The 23,731-nt window shown below is 42.3% G+C and overlaps 1 protein-coding gene across 1 annotated transcript in view; it reads right to left on the bottom strand.

Moving 5' to 3' along the window:
• The window catches only part of LOC107190142 (protein slit), a 37,200-nt gene extending 16,529 nt beyond the window's left edge, over window positions 1-20,671 (bottom strand). Inside the window, exons 1-7 of the mRNA XM_015578896.1 lie at window positions 20,583-20,671; window positions 11,109-11,180; window positions 10,510-10,653; window positions 2,556-2,627; window positions 1,990-2,061; window positions 1,469-1,682; window positions 224-387 (exon numbers count right to left, since the gene is read on the bottom strand). Coding sequence (XP_015434382.1) covers window positions 224-387; window positions 1,469-1,682; window positions 1,990-2,061; window positions 2,556-2,627; window positions 10,510-10,653; window positions 11,109-11,180; window positions 20,583-20,671 — 827 coding nt within the window. The remainder of the gene's footprint in view (window positions 1-223; window positions 388-1,468; window positions 1,683-1,989; window positions 2,062-2,555; window positions 2,628-10,509; window positions 10,654-11,108; window positions 11,181-20,582) is intronic.
• Between the last annotated feature and the right edge of the window lie 3,060 nt (window positions 20,672-23,731).

Below are 23,731 nucleotides of genomic sequence, written 5' to 3'. Positions count from 1 at the left end.
GTATTATTTTAATGAAGATGGTACGGTAAAAAAACTCGCAGAACTTAGTTGACGACCTAATAACAGTAGTTTCCTGGTAATTCAAGAATGATACGCCACCAGAGCAGTGCAGTGTACAGAGTTTAATTGCGAACTTTACGTCAATATCAGGTCTGAAATTACACGGGACAGGGATTTGGCAACTGTCCGGCGGTAGGTAGGACAAGGTATCTCGTTTACGAACAGTTCAGTGGTGTCCTCGGGAAGGTGGGTGGGCACTTTCGTCAAAGAATTCTCTCTGCAGTCGACGATACCGTCCGCGCATTTGCACGGATGCGGGCACTGCGGTTCCGCGCTGCACTCGGATCCTGTGCGCTCAACCAGCCCCGAACACTTGAACTCGTGCTCCTGCATGGAAAAAGGGAACCGAAGAATTTTTAGTCAAAGAACCGGCGACGGCAGTGTGGAACTCCATGGAAGTGATAATAAAGCGAAGGAAACGATTCGAGGCGAAGGCTGTAAATGTAACGAGTGCCATTTTGGAACACTCGAGATATGACGGTTGGCTCGTATTTAATTAATTGGACGCTGATAAAATAGTGGTTGATATTTTAAGGTCTTTTCGTGAGAGGGGGAACTCTGATAGTGGTTTAGAACTTTCTAACTACGGTTACTTTATGAGATCTGTTTTAACAAGGCGATACACTGGATGATAACTAGTGGATACTAAATTCAGTTCTGCGGCAATTTATCTTTAACCTTGCCACGGTCTTTGGACCTATTTCGATTCTATCACGTTTTCGTTTCTTTATGGCTGTTACGATTTTACACACATTTTGATCTTAATCTCGTTTTTACAGAAATGTTCTTAGGTACACTACTGCTCATAAGTATTAGACCACTTATCGAGTATGCAATAAAGATTACAGAGCACTACGAAATCGCTGAAAGTACAAATATTGTTTAAGGGATATTAAATCTCGATGAAATAATAAAAGTGTCTTAGAATATACAATTTATACGAAACATCGTGTTTTCTTCATACAGGCCAACTGTCCCAATACTTATGAGCGATAGTGTATACGTATGAATATTGTTACTCATTTGTGTGTTTCTCATTTTTCGTTATTTTTTCGAATATACAGTTGAACTGAAGACCGCATTTAACAAGGTTAAAATCCTTTCTTTAACTTTTGTGCACTGTTTAATAAATTGTTGCATTACTATTCCTTAAAATAAACTTGATTCAATCTAAACTCGAGGTAAGGAAATATACATACATGTCGCTTCATTGTTACATATTTAAACGACTGGTGTCAAAATAATTTAAAAGATTCTCTGATAAAGAATCTAATTAAAAATTGAAGTCTGAATATGGGTAAAATTGCACCAAACAATACACAACGGTTACGAAACATCTTTGAAAGGATGTAAGAATTTAGTATTAATTTTATTTGTTATCTAAAACCAAGAAGTATAGTTTACAAACCTGTAGATCGCCGATATTTCGATCCTTCAGGTGTATCGGCGAGGCGCAGCGCGTGTGTTGGCCAAGCCTCGGGCGCGTTTTCAAATATCGCGACAACCAGGCTAAATGGCAGTCGCAAGAAAGTGCATTGTCGACCAGCTTCAGCGTTCGCAAATGCGACAGACCGTTCAACATTTCCTTTCCCAACGTTGTTAGTTTATTATTACTCAACATTCTGCAACGAAGTCGCAATAAATTAGACCTTAGACTACGTAAGCTTTAATAGTGACGAATTAAAAATTGTTCCCTAACTATTAAGAGTATCAATAAATAATCCACTATTTTTTGACGAAATCGGTATTCGTTTCTGTAGAAGTCAAGGACCTGTACTGTTTAATTTATACTCATGGTGATCTTCTCGCAGGCTATACCATTGTTACTCAATTCAAGATCAAAAAGATTCCTTTCACTTAAAGTATCTCGTCTCAGAATTTAAAGAATAGTGAATTACTTACTAGAAAAAAGAAATTTGATCTACTCACAGTACTTCTAAATCCTTAAGTTCTTGCATCGACGCTTCATCGATGCAGGTCAACACGTTGTTGTCGAGCACCCTGCAAACGAATAATTGACGAGTCGACTGTAGTATCTTCAAAACTTCCGGAATATATTTTATTTTAGTAAATTATCCGTGTTAAGATTCACGGAACAATAAAGTCTTATATTTTAATATCACGATAAAATTGACGAAAAATTTTATCAAGAATCAGCGTACCATGGAAACCGTAAAAGAACAAGAACGGTAATTAATTAAAGACTGGGGTCAAGAAGGCAGTAAAGTAAGAAATGGGTGCCGTAGAAACGACCTTCGAAATGTCCATTTTATATTCCTTCGAACTATCTTTTTTACGTCGGCGAGGAATTTTCAAATTAAAGTGGAATTAGCTCAGCTTCCATAACATGTCTGACCAGGTCGGATGATACTACTTAACCGGGAGATGTATCGTCGACCTCTACTACTAGCTTGAAATTTTTTGTTACCCATCTCGTTAATTAGAATTCATAGACAGTTATTTAATATCACTACGATCATCTTGGAAATACTTACAGATGTTTCAGGGATGAAATTCCTCTCAGTGTCTTTGGTCCGATCGTAGCAATTTGATTGTGGCTCAGGTCCCTGAAACAAATACAAACCGGCCTGTTTAGTAAAATAATTTACTTTCACTTGGCAGAGACAAAAGAAAATTGGCTAAAATTTTTCATTCGGAAAACTAAACTTTAACTTCCAAAATTTTATGAATCAGCAATTTTCCTTCTCACGGTCCTACTATTTTATAATAATTGTTGAAGAAATGTTACGAAACAAACGTAACTTAACAGACACCCAAGCTATTCTCCAGCCACCCTGTAATACATTCATTAAAATTAAACGCTTCGCCGATCAAATGTGTCTCGAACAAGCGTCTCCTACAATATCGAGTCGAATTCTCTCCGAGCAGACGGAAAGGAAAAGGAAACAAACTTCTTCTTCCGTCGTTCAAGCGTGTGCAACAACAAAGTCGATTACGTAATCGAGCGCAAGGCACGAAGAAACCCTCGAAGACATCGGCATCGATCAATTACCCCGCGAAGTTCCACGGTAATGGTTCGGTGCGTCGACCTTTCGAACTCTCTTCTTGCCCGGGGATAAAGGTCGGTTTACAACGGGTAACAGCGCCACGCCGTAGCGTAGCCTACTTCGCCGGCAGTTCGTCTCGAGTTCGCTCTACATTCGTGATAAATTATTCAAAAACTTGCTGCGATCCGTTGGATGCGACTACGGGAAATTGTGGACGGCTCACGTGTGACCATGTACACGTGCGCCGCGATCACGTGGGCGGCTATGGATTCCTTTAAGGTCTCGTGGGGTCGTTACACCGGTAACGAGTGACCATTTCCTAGGACGTCACGTGACAACACGGTTACCACGAAACCGTAGACCCGTTTCCCTCGTTTTTCCCGCGTTTTCCAGGCCGTGGAGGTGTTCCTGATGAATATTCAACGGACGTTGGGTGGAATCCTATATCTGCATCGATCTTCAGGTATCGTTTAATTCATGGTGCCTTTAACATTTTATTTGATCGGAGACATACCGCACAGGAGGTTGAACGAGAATTCTCCTTCTTTTTCCCTTTATTATGCTTGTAGGTGAATTGTCTAGAATCACGATTGGGTTTCAATGATGAAACGATCAATAAAATATAGAAAAACTGCTTCTTACAATTAGTGTCACTGTGCTTCTTTAAACGCGAGATACCACGAGTCTTCAGAAAGGGGATTAAGTCTGGACGAGAAAGACACATGCGAGTTCGATCGTACGAAGCTCACGCGGCGGGTTTCATAAAACGAATCTGCGTATACTTCCGCGTGTACACGTACGTGTGGGTGGTATGTAGGTCATCGTCTGAAAAGTTTATGCGATAACCCCCGTCCTGTGTCGTGGTGACGGGGCAGAGGCCGAGTGTGAACTTTCACGTGTACGAACTGTATTAAACGAATTCGTGTCGAAACCGTTGAATGTCTTTTATTTATTTATTTTTCACGTGTATATTGCTGGACACTGTTTATATACTACTATCTGACATTATGTTTGTCATTAAATATCGTGTTATCATTGAGAACAATAACTAGCAAACAAAGAATATAATAAATCCTCCTAGAGATCCCTAGGTGTAACGCTGACTTTTTAATGAGATTTCTGAAGCCAAAGATATTTGTTTCAGCCGCATATGGTCATTAATTTATGAAATATTTCATGTTCAGTACTGAGGAGCCTTCGAACACTCATTGAGAATTTATTGTACGTATAATTCAAAATGGATTTAGCTTCAGAGAGTATGTTATGATACAGTACAATTTCAATGGAACATTCCAGTTAAAAAACTTCGAAAAATTCGAAGGGTGATTACAAACTGACTAGAAAGACTAGAAAGGTGCAATATCAGGTGAATTTTACCTCTTTTGTTCAGAATACTGAAACAAAATTTTTGCCATACACAGTATACGTGGTGTCCTCAATTTAAGTGTCAAAACTTCGGGAGTAGTTGGGCCATACGTGCATTTTATCAGTGTTCCCGAATGGAACCAGAACTATCAATCAATCGCTCGAAACACGGTTCCCTGACAGAATAGTGACACTACACTGTTGCACAAAAAAGAAGACAAAGGCTGAACTGGTGTGAATATGTAAAAGACAAACGCGAAAAATTGCGTCACAACTGCATCCTACGAAATAGGAAAAATCTTTTGAAATCACCTGATACTTCATAGCAGTCTACTTACTACTTAAAGATCGACATTAGCATAAACATCCACAGTCTACCAATGACTCATAGTGCCGCTGACAAGTCAAAAGTGTTTCATCGATGACCTCCACGACAGTCAACGTGTTAATATCTCAGAATCTATTCGTTTCACGCACAAACGACCAAGCGTGGGTTTCACCTCGTTCGTTCCTCCGCGCCTAACCATCAGGATTCATTGAAATCCGTTTCGTTCTTTTTTCGTGAGCCGTCTTCGATCGCGCACGGGTCGCGGCCGACGAAACGTGTGATTAACCCATCGCGGCTGAACACGTAGAAAGCCGTTCGTGGTGGCAAGAGGATGAAACTCGCCTGTAATAAATGGTTTGACACAATGGAAAGGGGGCGCGGACACTCGGGCTGATTAGTATCACTACGCCGTGTAAGCATATTGCGCCCGGTTTGAAACGCGATACCTCGAGAGGCCCGGGTTGGTGAACGTACAAGCTTGTATTTACGAGGCAATAACATTTGTTCGCTGTACACTTAAGCCGATAATAACCGGGACAAACGTTCCCCTCCGTCGGTTTGACAGGCTGGCGTCGCGGTGATTTAAGCAACGAAACGGATCGGGGGGCCGAGTGTCTTGCGATTCGCGGACACGAATATTTACGGCCCTGTATTATTTCGTCGCGTAAGTCGCGGGTTCGACGCCCGTTCACCCGTGAACACGGTATTTCCGTGTGATCAGGGCTACGAAAATACCGTGTCGAAGCCGGACAGCCCAGATTATAGTATTACATCTAGCGATAAGTAATCCATTAATACCTGACGATATTAGTATTAGTCTTTATGAAGCTCGAGAATGAGTTTCATTTGTATTTAGAATGGTTGCTCAATATCTTACAACATTTTTATAGAGCCAAAGGTCGGTAAGATATCTTTATGGTGAAATATATTATTGAAATATATTATATTGTCGATTAGGTATTGATACGTAATTTTAATAATTGATTATGTTCCATCGAAATGATTTTTATAATTATCTAAGTGTCTTCATAATTATCACCAACAATGTATCACTTCAGAAGAAAACTGTTTTCGTAAATTGCTGATAAAAAGTGTTAATATCATACGAAAGATGACTGTTCCAACCTCAATTCGGAAACCTTTGGGACAAACCGTGTATAATGGTAAGACAGAAGAATTCTGCGACAAACGAACAACTCTTATGATTTCGTCGCTATCAATCCGGTTTCGTTTCAGACCGACCCTTATCGCGCTCACACAAAGCACAGCGGCAGCAACATTCGGGATTGAACGGAGCAGAGGGAGGGGCGAGGTCCAGGAGGTCCTTTTGTTAGTTCCGGCGAAGGAGCGGCTACGTCGAAATTCGGTAATTGCTTTCTGGATTGGCTGGAGCGCGATGGGAGTTTAATCTGTCCGTCTCACGCGGCCCGAAATTATTGAAATTCGACCGAATTTATTCTGGAAAAAACGCCACACGCTTATAAGCGAGAATTACAGGAGGCGAGAAAATATAATTTATTCCCCCGCAATCTTCCAGTCTGACAAGTTGAAAAACATCCCTGCGGGGGCAGATTTACGAATGGAGGAGTGAATGAAACCATTTCGCATCGTGTTTCATTACCCTCAATCTGTCATATCCCCGTGAATTCGTAAAATTGAAAAGTGTACGATTTTACTGGAACGAATATCCGCATAAAAGTCTCGCGAATGAAATTCGCACTATTCTATTCCTTTTCAGGCTATCTAACACTTATTAAGATATTCACAAACATAGAAAGTTCATATTTTTTTGGATTACAAAATGCAACTTTGTTACTTCTTTATATTCGTAACATTAAAAAACCAGTATGGCCATACTATTATATTAAAACGCGAAGTCAAGTGCAGAAAATTAAATAAAGGCAGTAAGAACGGTGGAATAAAGTGCAATTTTTCTTCTACAGCAGTTTTTCATTACTTTCAATCTTTCGTGTATCATTTTACTCGAATGATTATGCTAATAAATGTTTCGTGAATGGGGTTCGCGTAAATATCACTTTCTTTCCAAACTAGACAACTTCTACTATTGTAAAATATTTGAAAAATACACGAAATTTCTACTATTTTCGATGAAAGTATTCAACTGTCCTACTTGTGTGTAGACGGAACGTTAGAGAAGAATTGTGAAGGAAATGAGATAAAAGTAGTAAGAACGGTCGAATGAAGGGTAATATTTCTTCCGTAAATGGAGGACTTAGAATTTAGATGCTCGGTGCTTCGTTCCAGCAAACTTTTTCGCTGTGGAAAAAAAAAGAAGTAGGTTCAATCTCCCGCAATACCTGCATCCCTACCAATAGAAACATTCCGCTCGCGGTTGTACCAAATTGCCCGTTCAAATTAGGAACTTATCATGATCAAGCCGCAGCAGCAGTACCAAATGAAACTGGCAGCGCTAAGAGCGCGTCTCTTCCTTTTGCTCCTGGCGTGTCTACGTGGTCGAAATTCGGTAATTGCTTTCAGGATTGGCTCCGGTAAGCAGGGAGTCTAAATCTGCCAGTTCTTGCCGTATGTTCACGGCTCATGGCTTCGGAATACCGTGGCAGGTTTCGTGCTCCTTCTTTTCTCGCAGATGTGAACAACTTTTTTTTCCTTTTCGAGATGCAGTCATTAGAAGTTATAATAGCGCTTATTATTGACCAATTTTTAAACGGGACATTAGGCCCATTTGACTTTCTTTACTGTAGAAAGTTTGCAAATACACGGAGAATGATAGCGATGCGATCGAAGATCAATAACCATGTGTTGACGAAATTAATTTTTAGTGTCCAGAATAACATTTTTTATCTGTATTGACCAGTTGAACAAATGGAACTTAAATTTTCAATATTCGAGGTTTTAGTTCCTTTTTTCAACAGAGGGTCGTGACTTTAAGGGCACACCAAAAAAAGAATTTTCGTTTGGTTAACAATGGTAAAACTGCTTTTTGACTTTAAAATTACACTAGATTCTGGAGGGTTAAAAGTGTTATCTTTTGAGGAACCTTATAACTGGTTAAAGAGTCTATCATGGTATGCAACTTCTACAACTTTTTTGACAGATTATTATAATCTTAATACAAGTGTGGAGATTCTCTTAACACAAAGAAAACTACACTGAATCTCAAGTTTCCCAATTCCTTTCGTATATTCGCGGTGTGCAACTTCGGAATATCATAGCAGGGCTGGGTTTCTTCCTCCTTTCTGTCCCTCAACCACCTCGAGCCTCCATTTCCTGTTTTTGTTTCTCGTCTTCGTCTCGTCTAGATGCTCTGCCCGTGGTCTCCCTGGCGAGCATAATTACAGACTGCGGGTCTCGAGCGAATGGATGGTCAACGGTGAACCGTGCACCGAGACCTCTAACCTATCATCGCGAACGTCTGGTTCAACTCGTGCATCGGGAAGAGGAACCGAGGATCTCGTAGCGCGAGACCGGCAACGCCATCTGTATAAATGAACCGCGGAGGATCCATTATCGTGACTCCACCGATGGAAAAACATCGTGTTTGCTATGCATTTATGCGCGTTGTTTCGTTTCGCGGAAATTATGCCAGAGAGGTTGGCCTTACATGGGCAAGATGGCGACTGGGTAGAAACGCTGGACGTTTATTAGTGTTCCTGTTCCTCCTTTGACGACACTTTGATTCCTGGTTCTCAGGCATTGATAAGATCAAAACTTTAGCTTTTTTCTTTAGGCAACATCATGGGCGTAGCTAGATTATGAGTCGGGGTGGGGGGGTAAAAATATTAACACATCGAGTGCCACAGTGAAAAAGGCTGTACGTAGCCAGACACACTCTATTTTGCTTTTAAAGTCATAAATCGTTGAAACTGTATGCGTTTTGTTGATAGGGGCTGTTGGTCGTGTTTCAGATTATACAGCAATATTACATATCACGCAAAAATTTTGTAACACTGGAAAAGGAGGGGGGGGGGGCAAAAGCTAATTTTTTCTTGTAGGGTGGGGTAGAAACCACTTTTTTCCGTTCAGCACTTGCCCCCCCCCCTGGCTACGCCCATGGTCAAAATGGAGTTCCATATATTTCTGTTTCATCAATGTGACAAGTAATATACACTTCCAGTCAGCCAAACTTGTGAAGCCAAATTTTGTCCAATGCCTGTCATAAAGTTATGGCTACAAACCTTGTTCCGGTTTTGCACCTAAGTCAAATGCGGAATGGCTATGCTTTTTTTAGACAACTTTATTGCTAGCAATTTCCTCGAAACTTGTACACACCTGGTTATCAGAGCTCCTGTAGTCTAAACAATATCCCATTATTTTTCCTATTCATCGCCCATTGCGATCGTTCACTATCAAAGATGTGAACAATTCCGTGGTGGCACATTTTTCCCGCAACACTTAATCCGTCATGCTCAAAAATGAATATGAATCGGCCGCAACGATCCCGACCATCACCAGTCCGGCCACGACAGCGAGTCGTCCAGTCGGTAATGAGTGCCGTGTCTGCATGGACGCGTAGAAAAGAACGAGGAACAGAAAAAAAAAAAAAAAGAACAAACGAATAGAGGCAAAAGGCATATCGAGATTGAATCGCGATCGAGAGGCAACACGCGGCTTCCGAGTCGAGGATACTCGGTCGATAATTCTGCCAGTCGACGAATCAAAAAGCCGGGTCTCGGGGTAAAAAACGTCCGTTTCTCCTACCGCCCCGCGACGGAACTGACAGCGAACGACTCGTAGAGGCAGACGAAAAGGCGAAACAAAAGGGAGATGAAACGAGAGGCGGGAAATGGAGATGGGCCATCTATCATCCGGCGAAGTGGCCGGACGAGACTCGAAAGTTCCTCGAGTCTGGCCGCCTTCCACTCTGCCCTCGGACACGTAACCTACAGTTTCTGATGATAAGGCCGGGATCAGCCAGCTTACAAAAGGACGTATTATGTTGCGAGCTTCGGCAAGGTTCTCACGGGCATCCGGACGCTTGATAATCCTTCATCTGCCGTGGATAAGTCGATGCCCCGGCGGCTGAGGGCAGTGGGAGAAGGCTAGTCGTCTTGGGGTATTGGTTCGGGCTGCGATGGTACCTTGGATCTCTCGTTTTTTTTTTTACCCTTTCATTTCCAGATTATTTAACAATTACGAAGAAAATATTGTCCCTATATCTTTGTCTATACATATTGCATGATATACAGGGACATTAAAAAGAGAGATCAGAACTTCCAGGGTAGATAGTATTTGTCAAACGGGGAAAAAAGGTTCAAATAAATGTGGGTCGAAAAATTAATATTTTTTAAAGTTATAAAGAATTCCTTGTTTCGATTAAAGAGACTCAATTTTCTTCGTTCTGTGAGCTATGGTGCCGTATGGGAACAATAGATTATTTTATCATTTCATTTGTTACAAAAGGTTGTCTACAATTTTTATTAATTTTCTTCATGGTTTCCATACGATACGACAGCTACCGAAGTGAGAAAGCTTTAACTTGAAAATTACTGACAGAATGGTTACCAACACTATTGTTATTAATACCTATTTTTCTGTAATATCTTTATCAAATCGTTTGTTCGTTCAATCAATCGAACTCTTTTTTCACTTTTTCATTTCTGGCCTAAAATTCTCATATTTATCATTATTCTGTAGAAGATAATAGATACATAAATTTGTTTAAATCGAAAAGGCTGTCATAAAAATAAATAGTTAGAATGTAAATCGGTGAATTTAATTATAAAGAAGAAGCCGGACTATAATATTATTCAATTTTGTAACACTTACAGGCGCTTCAAGTTCATCATGTTGCTGAATAGGAGGTCGGGGATGTGACGTAATTGATTATTGTTAAGACGCAGCTTCTCGACTCCGACTAAATCCTGGAAGGCGCCTCTCTCGATGGTGTGAATCTGATTACTCGACAGCCAGCTGCGTAAACGATATAAACATGCAATCAGATATGAAAATATAAACAACAATAAATTACAATATTAAGAATGGCATTTGTCTTCAACAATCATTGTACTATTCAATTAATAAAAACGATATATAATAAATTTTGCGCCATGAAAATAATTATGATTCCACTGAAATCACACGCAACTTATCCATCGGGAATTCTTTCAAACTTCTTAAACTGTTACCAGTTTCAGACAATTAAACATTCGTCCCGACTAAATTTCCATTTCGCGCTGAAACTCGAGTCCCTTTCGTCTCGCTTTCAGAATCAAATATTTCCCACGAACTGGTTAACATTTCATTCCCAAAAGACTCGGCAGTTCCGTTGAATTCGTATTTGCGAACCAGACGGACGAAACCCATCCCCGGAGTTTCGCCCGTAACTCGCTTCGTTACTTAACGAACAGAACGGATCGTCTACTCACAGAATGTGAAGCGTGGCCATGTCCTCGAAGTCCGTCTTGAATATCACCGAGATATTGTTCTCCTGGAGTTCCCTGAAACAAAAAAGCGAGAAGGCAAATTAATCCTCTGGCGGCTCGATATTATCCGCGTCGCGACAAAAAGACATAAACAAAGTGAGAAGACCCGTAATAATTTCTTTCTTTCGAAAAATTTCATAAAAAGGTACTTATCGAGGGGGGGTGGCGTTTTCACGGCACAAAAGGCACAACCCTGTCCGCCACGCTTAACTAATTCCATTTCAACCACCATCCCCCACCCCAACAACGGTGGCAGTTCGTATTTATTTGCCACGAATAAGTATTTCTGTTTCGCAGTCGCGCAAATATTTGTCTCGTCCCCCTCCCCTCGCCCCGACAATGGGACCATCGACACAAAGAGCGACCTCCCGAGAATTTTTATCGCGAGTCCTTTTTCCCTCGTCGTCGAAACGTTGTCGCCGTTTACGCGCCCGGTCAAAGCGTCCCCCGAACAACCCCCGTGACTGCGTAATGAGTCCATCGGCCCGTGAATCGGAATTCGCCGGGCGACGGTTTATCGAACGGTTTGTCGCGCTATATTCCCTGTATTTCATTCGAAGGCGACTCGTGTACACTGGACGGTTCGAACGAGACACGTTGATGTCTGGGAATGTTTTTCACTTTTTATAACGAGAAATTCTTTATTTCTGCTGGACTGATAATAATATTTGCGACACGTACAGTTGTTTTCGATGAAATTTCATACGGAATACTACTGGAAAATTTTATCGAATAATTCTTTGGATACTTTCTGGAGGGTTGTTTCATCCCTTAGTGAGATGGAAGTTTAATTACGTGACTGGTGAAGTGTGGTATGTCGTACTTTAATTGCCTTCTAATTAAACAGTAAAAAAAACAGTTTGCCGACCGTATTAATCAGGTCACAACATTTTACAGTAAATTTCGATGAGGGTTCGAAGGCTCCTCGGCACTGACAAAGAAAGGTCTCCAGGTGTAACGCTGGCTTTTTAATTACGATATCAGCTGCATATGACTATTAGATTATGAAATATTTAATATTCAGACCAGAGGAGCTTCCGAACATTCATCCAGAATTTACTGTATATATTTTCTAAATGATCTTAAATGTGAACAATCATACTGAATTACCAGTATCTTTAATAAGTGAATGCATTGAAGCATTCACACTCCCTGAATCCACTGATTATACATCAAACGCTTGTCTAGGTTTCATAAAACTGATTATTCGTAGATCAACGCAAAAGAAAATGAATTCCATTCCATCGATAAGACATTTCGAGCCATTGTCAGTAGGCACGTTCTCAGTGAAATATCAGAGAGTATTATAACCATCGAACGAAGTCTGCGCCGACCATCAACCGAATATCATTGTTCCAATAGCGGGCTGGGGTAACCAGGAAGCGTGAATTTGCTCTTCCCGTGGAAAAAGATGACGGCGACGGGGTAGCCGTCAAACACAGCCGTCTGCTGCCCCACTTCCCTCCTCGTCCAGGCAAGTTATTAAGGCCTTATTAAATTGGTTCCTTTTTCCCGAGGAACTTTTTTTCACCTGACAAAAAACGCCAGACGTAGGAACGAGTAACGAGGCAGAGGCCTACTCGCCAAACTCCTCTTCGTACGAATTCTTTCTCTGCCTTCTTTCTCCATTCTCCTTCTTTTTTTTTTGCTCCTCCCCTTTCTCTCCATATTTTTTTTCTTCTTCTGATTCTCGCGTTCCTCATGGACCGACGACGACTGCGGAACGTAAATTATTTCCTCGTTTTCGGCGCCTGACGTACACACACTCGGGGCCCAACGACGAAACGAGAGACGGAAAGAACTGTGTTTTTTTACGCGGCTCTTTTAAGCCTTGCGTGAGATTTTAATTTCACCGTGGCGGCCGTGTTCTGGATCGTTCCTATTCCTACCCACCCTTATTTTTCCCGTCGTTGGATATTGTTCGTTGCGTTTTCCCGCCTGTGCTGGAATAATTGCGCGACGAGAACCGGCGAAAGGCAAAGCCGTACTCGGGAAGTGGAAGAAAAACGTTGTTTGAGACAATTTTTGCTGTTGGTCAACGAGGCATTGCGCCATGCTTCGTGATTTTATATGCACATGTTATTATTTGACCGTCGGCTTGGAATGAAACTTTGAAACTGGATAACAATACTTGTGCACTGCAGATAAAGTTGTATGATTACGGAATAAAAGCACATAAGTGCAATATATGTAAGTCGATTTAATTATGTGATATGTTAATTGGTTAGATTTTATGACAGCATTTCTAGTGAACTAGTATCGGTTAATTATATATGGGGAGTAACAGAAGTATTCGAACACGAGATGTACAGGGTGGTTCACCTAACATGACCACATCAATTACTCGGAAATTACTGGCTATATGAAAAAATGTTTTAAGCAAAAGTTGCATGGTACTTATCAGGAAGGGCACGTAATGCAATAATATGTTTTTTACTATGTTATATTTTTATCAAGATATAACAGTCACCTTCAGTTCTTTAAAATGGAATACTCAATATCTTATCCTGAATTTTGATAAGGTATCAAATACTGCATAAAAAAGTATTTATCATATAGGGTCTAAAGTGAACAGTTCTTGAGATGTCAGTAAATATTTTTAACATGTTGGTGAGATTTTTCCGATTGCAATGAAGCCAAACATGACATAATTTATACCACATTTCTTTATTAACATTAATTAACGTTGTCTCAGGAAATTTTCAATTGCACATATATTCATTTGGGAGTATTCGGGACAATTTTACCAAGTTTTCTGTAAATCGGAGGGTGGACCCTTTCGGAACTGCATCCGACTAAATTTCTCTAACACCGTTCACTAAAGCAAATGACAAAAAAAATCGAGAGCGGAGTATATTCCAGGAGCTCTTGACCAAATTGAAAGATCGAATCACGGATACTCGGTTCGAGTGACCGAACTCGGTGTTCGAATCTGGCAAAAAAAAAAAAATGTGACCCGGAGGACCGGGTGTTTAAAATGCAGCCTCGGAGCATCTCGATGGGGGCTCTCTCGCTCTGATAGCCAATCCTCTTGATAATCGTTAAATGGAAAAACGTGTTTTCACGATAGGTAAACACGAGCGCGTCATAAAAAAAAAAAGAAAAAAATAGAAAAGTCGGTGAAAACCGGCACACGGTCACGCGACATCGATCAACACATGTTCCTCCCTGGCAACCTGCGTGACTTTTCGCTCGTCCCTCCGTATGAAGAGGATCGCGTACGCGACAACACGGTGGGATGAAAATCGACGTGGAAAAGGGCAACGCAAACTTCCACCGTTCTCGTTTTCCCGGGACGCTTTCCGACCTCGAAAAATCGTCGTTTCTCGCGCGAATTTTTTGCTTTTTATTGCTTTCGACTCAGTAATTATTGCTTAATCGAGACACAAACGAAAAATAGTGTCCATTAGGGGTTGTAAAATTAATTTCGAGTCCTTTCCGAATGATTTTACGCGGTGAATAAATAGCTGCAACCGCGCGACCTTCGATTTACGTTTCGTATTCATGGAAATGTACGCTCGTATTAATCGGAAGGAATATCGCGTTTAATTTAGTCAACTGAAACGGAACGCGCGATGGGAATAAATAAATTAGTTGCTCACGTCATTGCGACGAGGATATTTTTAGGGATTGTAGAATCAATAATTAATATTCGGGGCTAATGTGATAGAATAAATTTGATTCTCTTCATTTGAAAGATTGATGTTTGGGTTCATTCAATTGCACAGACTGCATACTTGATTGTTCAGTAGGCAGAGGTTAAATGGAACCACGTCATTATATGACAAAATTTTCGGATGAATATGTTAATGCTTCTCAAATACTAGGTTGAAGTAATTAACCGTTCGCTGTTGTTTTGCAGAATTATTCTATAGTTCATTCGCGAGAAGAAGTAATGACTCTGGAGTTTAATCTAGGTGTTATACTTGACGTCGACTGGTAACTAATTGAATATTAAATGGAACTTAACGATAGATCATTTCTATTCTGTAGAAGAATAACAAGAAATGGTTTTTAAATGTTACATTTTAAGTTTTTTGACTGTAACTATATTGTTCTTCTCTTCTATAGAAAATGCTTCGAATGTAACATAAAACATTTAAAAACTGTTTCATGTTATTTTTTTGACAGAATAGAAATTTTGTTGGCAACTTCTGGAAACTTTCATTATCTCATCATACACAAGGTTTAGAAAAATTCTTTATCCATTCGTAAATATTGTATGCGTCGAACCAGTGAGTGTATCTTCTTCGTCTATGTCAATGAATTCATCGAAAGTGTCAGCAGAGTCATACAGAGATCGAGGAACGATCGATCGCGTTACTGAATCGAAGGCAGCCGAGCCTGGTCACATAATCCACTTTATTGTCGATTCGATTAACGTCGAACAAGATGAAACGAGCGTGGTTGGCAGCGGCTAACGAAGCCAATACGAAGAATACGACGACACCACGTTATCTTCCCTCCACCTTCTCTTCGACGCCATTCAGGTGCTTCGAAGAAGGCAGCGATTATCGTTTCGTGTCCCTTGTACATCAGAGGAACGATCGTACATCGTGGCAATAACTGACAACGATACTGAGGTATCTTCTGAAGAACTGTTCTGGGTTAAAAGAAATTCACTGAACTCTTTTTATATTTTCTACCTTCAATTCTTAATTTTATGAAGCAGTCTCTGGATGAAATTTCATTCAAGATGACCTATTTTCTTTTCATCACACGAGGTTACTCGAGTCTGTTCATCCTTTTATCGAGTAACGTCTAATAACGCCGTGTTTCACATATTTCTCTTTCATATACTCAGAAAAGTTTTTTAATTCTGTTATGGAAGTGGTAATACAGACCCGTTCAAGCTTCGCGTATTTTAGTCCCGTATTCCCCCTCCTTTTTCACGCTCTTTAATGTCATTGAAAGTTTCAGCTCAGTCTCCCGTTACTTTTCTAATAAAGCGGAATCGCTGCTTTGAGAATGATAAAAAGGAATTTTTTGAGTCTATGTACCTGCGCATAGACATCTCATATTACTACTTATACACTAAGAAGAAAAAGAAGAATCGTATGAAATTTTTACATAAAAATTTTAGTTTAATACTATGACAGTATCAGAGTAAAGGCTAATTCAATTTCTCCGACAGGGTTTTTATACCCAGCCGGGTTAACTAACTTCAACACTGAAGACCGAACTTTTTAACAAGCTTCAACTTTTTCGTAGTACTTATAACTGGACCCTTAAAAAATCTGTTTGGGTCTTATTAGGCGTTAACTGACACCTTGTAATAGCTTCAATAGTTAATGGAATGGCAAAATTCTTTGACCATTTTAAAACTGGTAACAAGGAATGATTAATATTTACATACAATTATGAATAATTCATCCTCCAAGTAGGAATATGTGTTCCTAAAGAATCATATGTACCTACTTAGGAATAAAAATCATTCTTTATTTTACCCTAGTTCGTCATATAGAATTCACCCCGTGAAACAGTCCCATATTTTGATTAACACCCTGTACAGTAGCTGATATGACATGTAAAAAAGAAGGAAAACAAAAAGGGGGAAAGTGAAGAAAAAGTGAGAATGATTTCCTAGTGTAATCAGTAACAGTATCTATCCATACGCTGCATCAAAGGCTTGCCAATAACTACGAGGAAGACGTAGCCAATGTCCATCACCATCACTCAACTTCCACGTACCAAAGGACGCGATGGCTGCGTCCCATAAATCCACCGAGCGCTAATAACCCAGTCACGTCCGTCCCCCACGGCCAGGAATAGCCCCGATAGTCCCAGTTAAATTTATCAATCCCTAAAAACTGATACACGGACCGATTCCCCGTAAAGTGAACGGCCTGACCAGGCCGATCCGTGGTCGCGCCGTCGTTACGCCGCCATTCATAGTCGTCGATGGCATCGTCCACGATGAAATATAGGAGTCCACGAGTTCCCGGCCATCAGCCCGGAGAGTAGGAACGGGACACACCATTTCGTTCCACCGACAGATTTGTGCTTCCAGGAACGGGTAATGCGGCTTTCCGCGGTGGTCCCTGGCTGCTGTGTTCAATTAAACCGGCTCGCCATCTTCTCGCCGAAGCGATAATCGCTATCGGCCGGTGTTATCGTCCTCACCGCGGAATTCCTTTGGTTATTAAATCGGAACAGGAACCCGAAATGACTTTCTGTGCTAGCTACCAGCGATTTCGTCCCGACAGACGGGGGATCCACTTTTCTTTTATTGACGTCGCGAGATGAGTAATTAATTTTCTGGTTCAGGCTATGTCTGAGAAAAAAAAAAATCTAATACTTCTATGCAGGTCCCCTAGAAACCTACACTTTTTAAAACAGCAACGGATTATTTGGGTTACCGAAATTCCCTAGCAAGCAAAATATAGGTAATCGATACCGCGATGTAAAAAGCATCCAAGAAAATCCACAGTGTACAGAGTAACATGAACAAGAGTTATCAGGTCCCCAGTAAACCACGAGAATTTTCCATTCGGCAAAAAAAAAAACATTTCGTGCTATCCAATTTTTTCCCTCCATAAAATTCACACAATTTGTAACACCTTTTCCGTCATTTATGTTGTTTGCGGCACAACGCCGCGTCGGTTCCCGATACCATCGAGCGTCGTTCATGAACACGCTCAGCACTTTGTTTACTACAATAAAACAAAAAGCAAAAAAAATACTCGACCGGGCCCGAGCAGTGGGGAAACGGATAATTCATGCGTGAAAAATGTCCGTGGCGCGCGGAAGGGTGCAAAAAAACAATCGATCGATTCAATTTATCAAAAGTGCCCGGGGGGGGGTTTTCGGTCTGTGCCCGTATAAATTTGTCTCCATTTGCGACGGAACGCGAGACGCGTCTATATACGCGACCCGCTGGAAAATGGACGGCGCGCCTAGCATTCTTTACCTTTCCTCCAGCCCTTCCTACGTCCCTCACGTCGCGATTATTCGTGAGTAGCAAGCGGAGTGGAAAGCCGTCGATACGTCAAATCGGCTCGGGGCCACCCTTTTTCTTTCCCTCCATCCGACCCCCGAAGACACGCGGACTGTCGACTGCATCCTGCCGGTAAACTCAATCAAGAGATTCCATTTGCATTTCGTAGCGGAGATGGCGCGCGCGTACACCCTGTTTCGCGAGTTACGCGGCAAATGGAACACCCCATCGCGTCGTCTGGGAGCGAAAACTTTTACTACTTTTCACCTTACCGTATATCTTTATCTCAAACTCGCGGGAATTTCGCCTGGGAAGTCTGGGACGCATTCCTCCGTGTGGATTAGCTCACGGCAAATTGGACCACTTGTGAGCATTGATCCGAGGAAAGTGGAGACTTTGAGAGGTTGGCTTAATTTATTTCGGGGCTCGTTCAACCCCCGTAAGAAGTGGTGGAAAACGTGTGGCAATCGCATGATCGTGGATGTTTATACAAACTTTCACTTTTATCGTTTACTTTGAGGTAGTGGACGTTGAAGTGAAATTAGTTTCTCTGTATTAAAAGATTAAGAGATGGAATAGTGGTTTTGCTTGGCTAAACAAATATACGCATAAGTATCACAAATATTCGTAACTAGAATTAAAACTTTTCATATAATCTCGACCTAGCCTATGGACTGTTCAAACATTAAACGTTTAATCCAAATTTAATGCTCAAGATAAGAGATAATCAGGAAAGCCTCATGACTATTCATGTGTACTCCAATTACTCCCCACGCGGTCCGTAATATTAATCCACATTTAAAGGTTCAAGATACGTCATCATCAGAAAGGTTTCATAATTATTCATACAGTATACAATTACCCTACATGCACTCCGTGGCCCGACAACCCAAAATCTCTCGTCAGAGATCTCCAATTTCGAAACCACTCTCAAAACAATCCAGTGTTCCGCAACCCCTCAATAGGGATCTCTATCAAAGCTTATGTTATATTTATGTAGATACCGTATACACAATTATTTTGGACTACATCAAGCTAACTTCAATTATTGGAACAACGAAACTTTGTGATAGGTGAAATTCCTTCGTTCACCTGCACAATATATCCGGTCGTATTATCCATAGCTTCGGAGGAAATAGGTGGATGGCGGGTGTTCGCATATCGACGTAGGAAAAACGAGCAGATCGAATTGGGTTGGTCATTGCCGGAAGAGCAGTCTCAGGAGTGGTTGTCTGCAAACTTTGATTACATCTGCCAGCGGTCTATCTAAGCGACGCCAGCACAAATATAGATGCGTACCAACACCTTATTCCTGGACATCCCCAGCGTCGTCCCTCTTCATCTTCGTTCTCCCTCTACAGAGTTCCTCCTTCTCCGGACCAGTACAAGTTGGATCCACCGTGCTCAGTTCCGGCCGTGGAAACCCATAGAAACGTATTTAAGCGGATGTCCCGACGACGCGAAAAGTAATTCCGTTAGCAGCAACGTGAGCCGCCTGTCAAGAGCTGGCACGACGGTGAAAATGTGCCTCTGGGCACGCGATTGGATTTCCGATGGATGTTGTAACGGACGAATGGAATGCTGGGGAAAAAGTATACCGGGCCGAATCGCGGGTTCCTTGGGGATGAACGACTTGGGGGCGATCTTCCCGCCCTTATTTAATCGCTACTGACAATTTGAATCTCTTCTTTCTTTCTTCGGTCTGTCTAGGGACTTCTCTGATGACCCAAGTATTCTTTTAACGAGTTCGGAATATAGCCTACATAGTAGGATCTCTGTCGAGTGTTTCGGTATTATCTTGAATATTATATCCTCGATAAATAATCACAGAACTCCACAAACCGTGGTAGTCTTCACAAAGACGACAGAAAGCTTCCTCGAAGCCAAGTTTCAATAAACCAGCGTGTGAAAATAACTTTGTACAGGCCAATCAACCATGATCCGACTAAATATACATCGCAACGATCGAGCAACTCTAGAATCTTAACACTTGATCGCTCAATTACTTGCGTCCGTATCCAGCCAATAAATGGAACCGGGATAAAAGCCAGTAAATCAGTGTCGAACAATTTATTCTCCAATTATATAAGCCTGCAAGTATTCAGATTGCTAAGCGGCCTTTAGAGCGACTATTTACTTCTGACAGTAAACGATCGTCCAACGAGTCATTAAAATCGTTCCCAGCGAGACCTATTACTCCACGGAAGACCCGCTCCAATGATTCCTTCCGCTCGGGCCATAAGGCGGCTGGCTAGCGACGGCAAGATTCATTGGAGCGATGTGTATACCAGACGGCGAAACAGTCTTTCCCGGCGACAAAGCTACAAAGATCCCTCCGGTTCGCGATCCGAGATTCAGCCGAATCGCATGAGGCCTGACTTGGTAGTCACGGCTCGAAATTGATCTTTCCTCCTCACCGTATCATAACATTCGGATTTTATTGCACGGCCGGGCGGCGGCTCGTAGAGTGTTCGCAATACCTTTCACCTGTCAGCCTCGGCGACGAAGACGCAGCTGCAACAAGGATACCGTGACTCCTGGAATGCTCGAGCAATGCGCAGCACACCATTGCGAAACTAGCGTCTGAATTTATCGAGCTGGCGCGCCTCCAGATGGAGAGTTTCTTTTTCGCCCGTAACCGTCCGGCTGTTCTTCATTCCCTCCGCGGCAGTCGCCGTCGACCCAGTAAAATCAAATATTAACGATCCACAGGACGGCCGGGGATTCGGGGGACACCGCTGTTTCACCGTGTAACACGACAACACGCGCGAGGACACGGCCGCACATGATGTATTATCCTTGCGTCATGCCGCAAAAATAGCCGGTGGCGATAGAGAGCACGGGGACGTGTGACATCCGGAACCGGTGAAAAACTCTCCGGAGAAAAATGGTCCCGTGGACACATCGCTGACATGTGCCACCCGGCATTTTCGGTTAATTAACCATTGCGTTCTTATGGCCGGGTCACCAGCGATCCACCTGTAACGACGATCACCCAACCGTTTATACATCGACGAAACTAATAGTAGGAGATGTTACTATGGATCACGATTGACTCAGCCATAGGGCTTGACGGTATGGGCTAGGCCTGTGGTTATGCCTGGGTTGCGCTCCACAGTTAGGTTGAACATGGGTCGAAGCCTAATAATTCCAGGGACCTATAAGCAGATGAGGATCGTGCATCCAAGCAGTCCAGGACTAATAAAATTGGATTGGTCCGAAACGCATGGGAAACCTGACCCTCGGGTAACGTACACCCGATGAGATTTGCATCCTAACATTTCCGAGGATAGACTTGGGAGCTAAGATAACCCGGTTGGCACCTTAAAGAAGATTCCGATAGTCTTCTCTGCCGAGCAAGCCGAGACATTCTAACTCTAACTAGTTCTGGGTTAGCGAGATGTTATAATAGGTTACGATTGACCCAGCCACCAGCTTTGACGATCTGGGTTAAACATTGAATTAGATCCGGGTTAGCTCCGAGGGTTAAATGAAACATGTTCCTTGATCTCACTGGACAATGAGGGCCACGATCAGCCTGGACGAGGATAACGTGAACTTTGAGCAGCAATTAGCCCAGAAACGACGTGGAAAAATCGTGAGCATGATAGCAAAGGGGATTGCTTGTGTAGGAACGGGCGCGAGAAAGGGGTCGCGTAAAAATTGTGATCGCGACACAAGCAATTTTCTGATAGACCCCCGGCTCGGCGGAACGAGGTCGGCTGTTTATCTGATATCTAAAGGGTGCCTTCCAGTCGTATTTTCATCATTTCCGCGGTATTCGACAGAGCCCGTGCGTCGCTCGTTAAACCAGCGACCGTGCATTTGTCTTTGCTCGAGCGGTTGCGCGTTTGGCTAACGAATCGCCTGTCGCTGGAACAATGCTGTTCGCTGCTTCGGATATACGCTCAGCGGAACAATTCCCCGTGTCAATCCTGCCGGCAGACGTTAACGGGCAAACGCTTTGCGGATCCGAAAGCGTAAAATGCGACCGGGACACGAATCGATCATCGGCGGCGGACCGGTTTCGTGCGGTCGTTGCTTCCATGATTTGCTTTTGATTCGGGATGAGCACACGGTGTTCTGGTACTTACACTTTCCAGGAAGTACAGAATGCTTCAGATTTTACCGTCTACGTGTTCTTGACCCATGTATGCGGAATGATTAAATTCCTTAATTTGTTTATTTGCAAATATTTTCTTCTATTCTTTCAAATTTTAACGGATAGGCAACCGGTTGGATTTCATTCAATTTTGCTGCACTTATTTTTTTAATGAAGTGTCACGTCGAACTGAACATGTCTTCTGTAACAATGCCCAAGAATATTTGAATAGAAAAATACTGTGCTCCAGGAAATAATAAATAAATAATGCACGCGCTTAAAAGCGAGATTTCTCGTTTGCAGTCTATGAAAATTAGATTTCTCGTAGCCTATTGACAATGAGTTAAGGTGTGGAATTAATCTTCGCGTGGCGGTGGCTGGGTCAACAGGGACCAATTTTTATACAAATCCAAATTTCATATTACGTTTTACAAATTCTTGTAAATAAATCATCGCTTGTGTGGCTGACGAGTGACCTAGCCATCTGCTTTCACGGTTCATCATGCAACAATTAATGTTCTTACCGATCTACTACGAATTTCGTCCCAGGCTATGATCAACTATTCTCAAAGTCCCCTATATCCAAAACAAAGCCTCAGCTTTTCAAATGTCATCCTATCCTTTCGATCTATCTTTCCACGAACGATCACCCCCAGGAACACCGCAAAAAATGCAACATTTACCACCAAAGATAACAGAAAAAACGAACTTCCACTGTAGATTTACGAAAGTGACCAACAGTGAACCCCAGACCACTTCCGGTTCACTGGTTCCCGCGAAACGTATGGGTACACTCATCGATCGAGCTCGCGGAAAAATTCTGCTCGTGCGGCTCGTAAATCTCCGTCGAGGGAAAAAAGGTCGCGGAGGTGAGATCGATGTTTAACGCGATTCGAAAGGTACAATCAGCCGACAATGATCGGCGTGTCCCGGGCTGTGTTCTCAGGCGTCGCTTCGTCGATGTTATCGGGCAGTCGGCCATATATTTTTTTCCCTGGTTAATCAACGCGTCGAGTTTCTATGAACGTGTGGTGTCGGTGGCGCGCCTCGTGCCGGGGTCACGATTCGATAAATGTTAGCCGGCCGATTTGCATAGGGCCCGCGTGGAAGGCGCAAATGCCGTCGCTCGAACGCCCACGCGTAGAATCCGAGTGTTCCCTCGGCGAAATGGCGTGTCGTAATAAAGTGAGCCTCGTATAAATTACCTATCGACGCGAATGTTTATGAATCTGTTAGCCGCGCAACGCTGGGTGGACAGAGAGAGGTATCCATTGGATATAAGATGTTTCCTTTTCGAAAGGAATGCGCGACGAGGACGACCGGTCCTTAGCTCGAAGATATGGTTTCGTTGGGGATGTTGTTGTGAGATACTGATCGTGAGCTTAACCCTTTAACTTACAGACCTGATCTCATGCAGATATGTGAGAAATGGAAGAACTATAGGAAATCTGAAAGAAATAATTAAATCTTAGTCTTGAGGGATGAGGTGGTGAGGTTGTTCAAAAAAGAGAATTTGTCGAGGTGAAT

Source organism: Dufourea novaeangliae, unplaced genomic scaffold (assembly GCF_001272555.1).
Source record: "Dufourea novaeangliae isolate 0120121106 unplaced genomic scaffold, ASM127255v1 scaffold168, whole genome shotgun sequence".
Taxonomy (NCBI): domain Eukaryota; kingdom Metazoa; phylum Arthropoda; class Insecta; order Hymenoptera; family Halictidae; genus Dufourea; species Dufourea novaeangliae.
The sequence above is the reverse complement of the archived record's forward strand: the minus strand, read 5'-3'. Positions and strand labels throughout refer to the sequence as shown.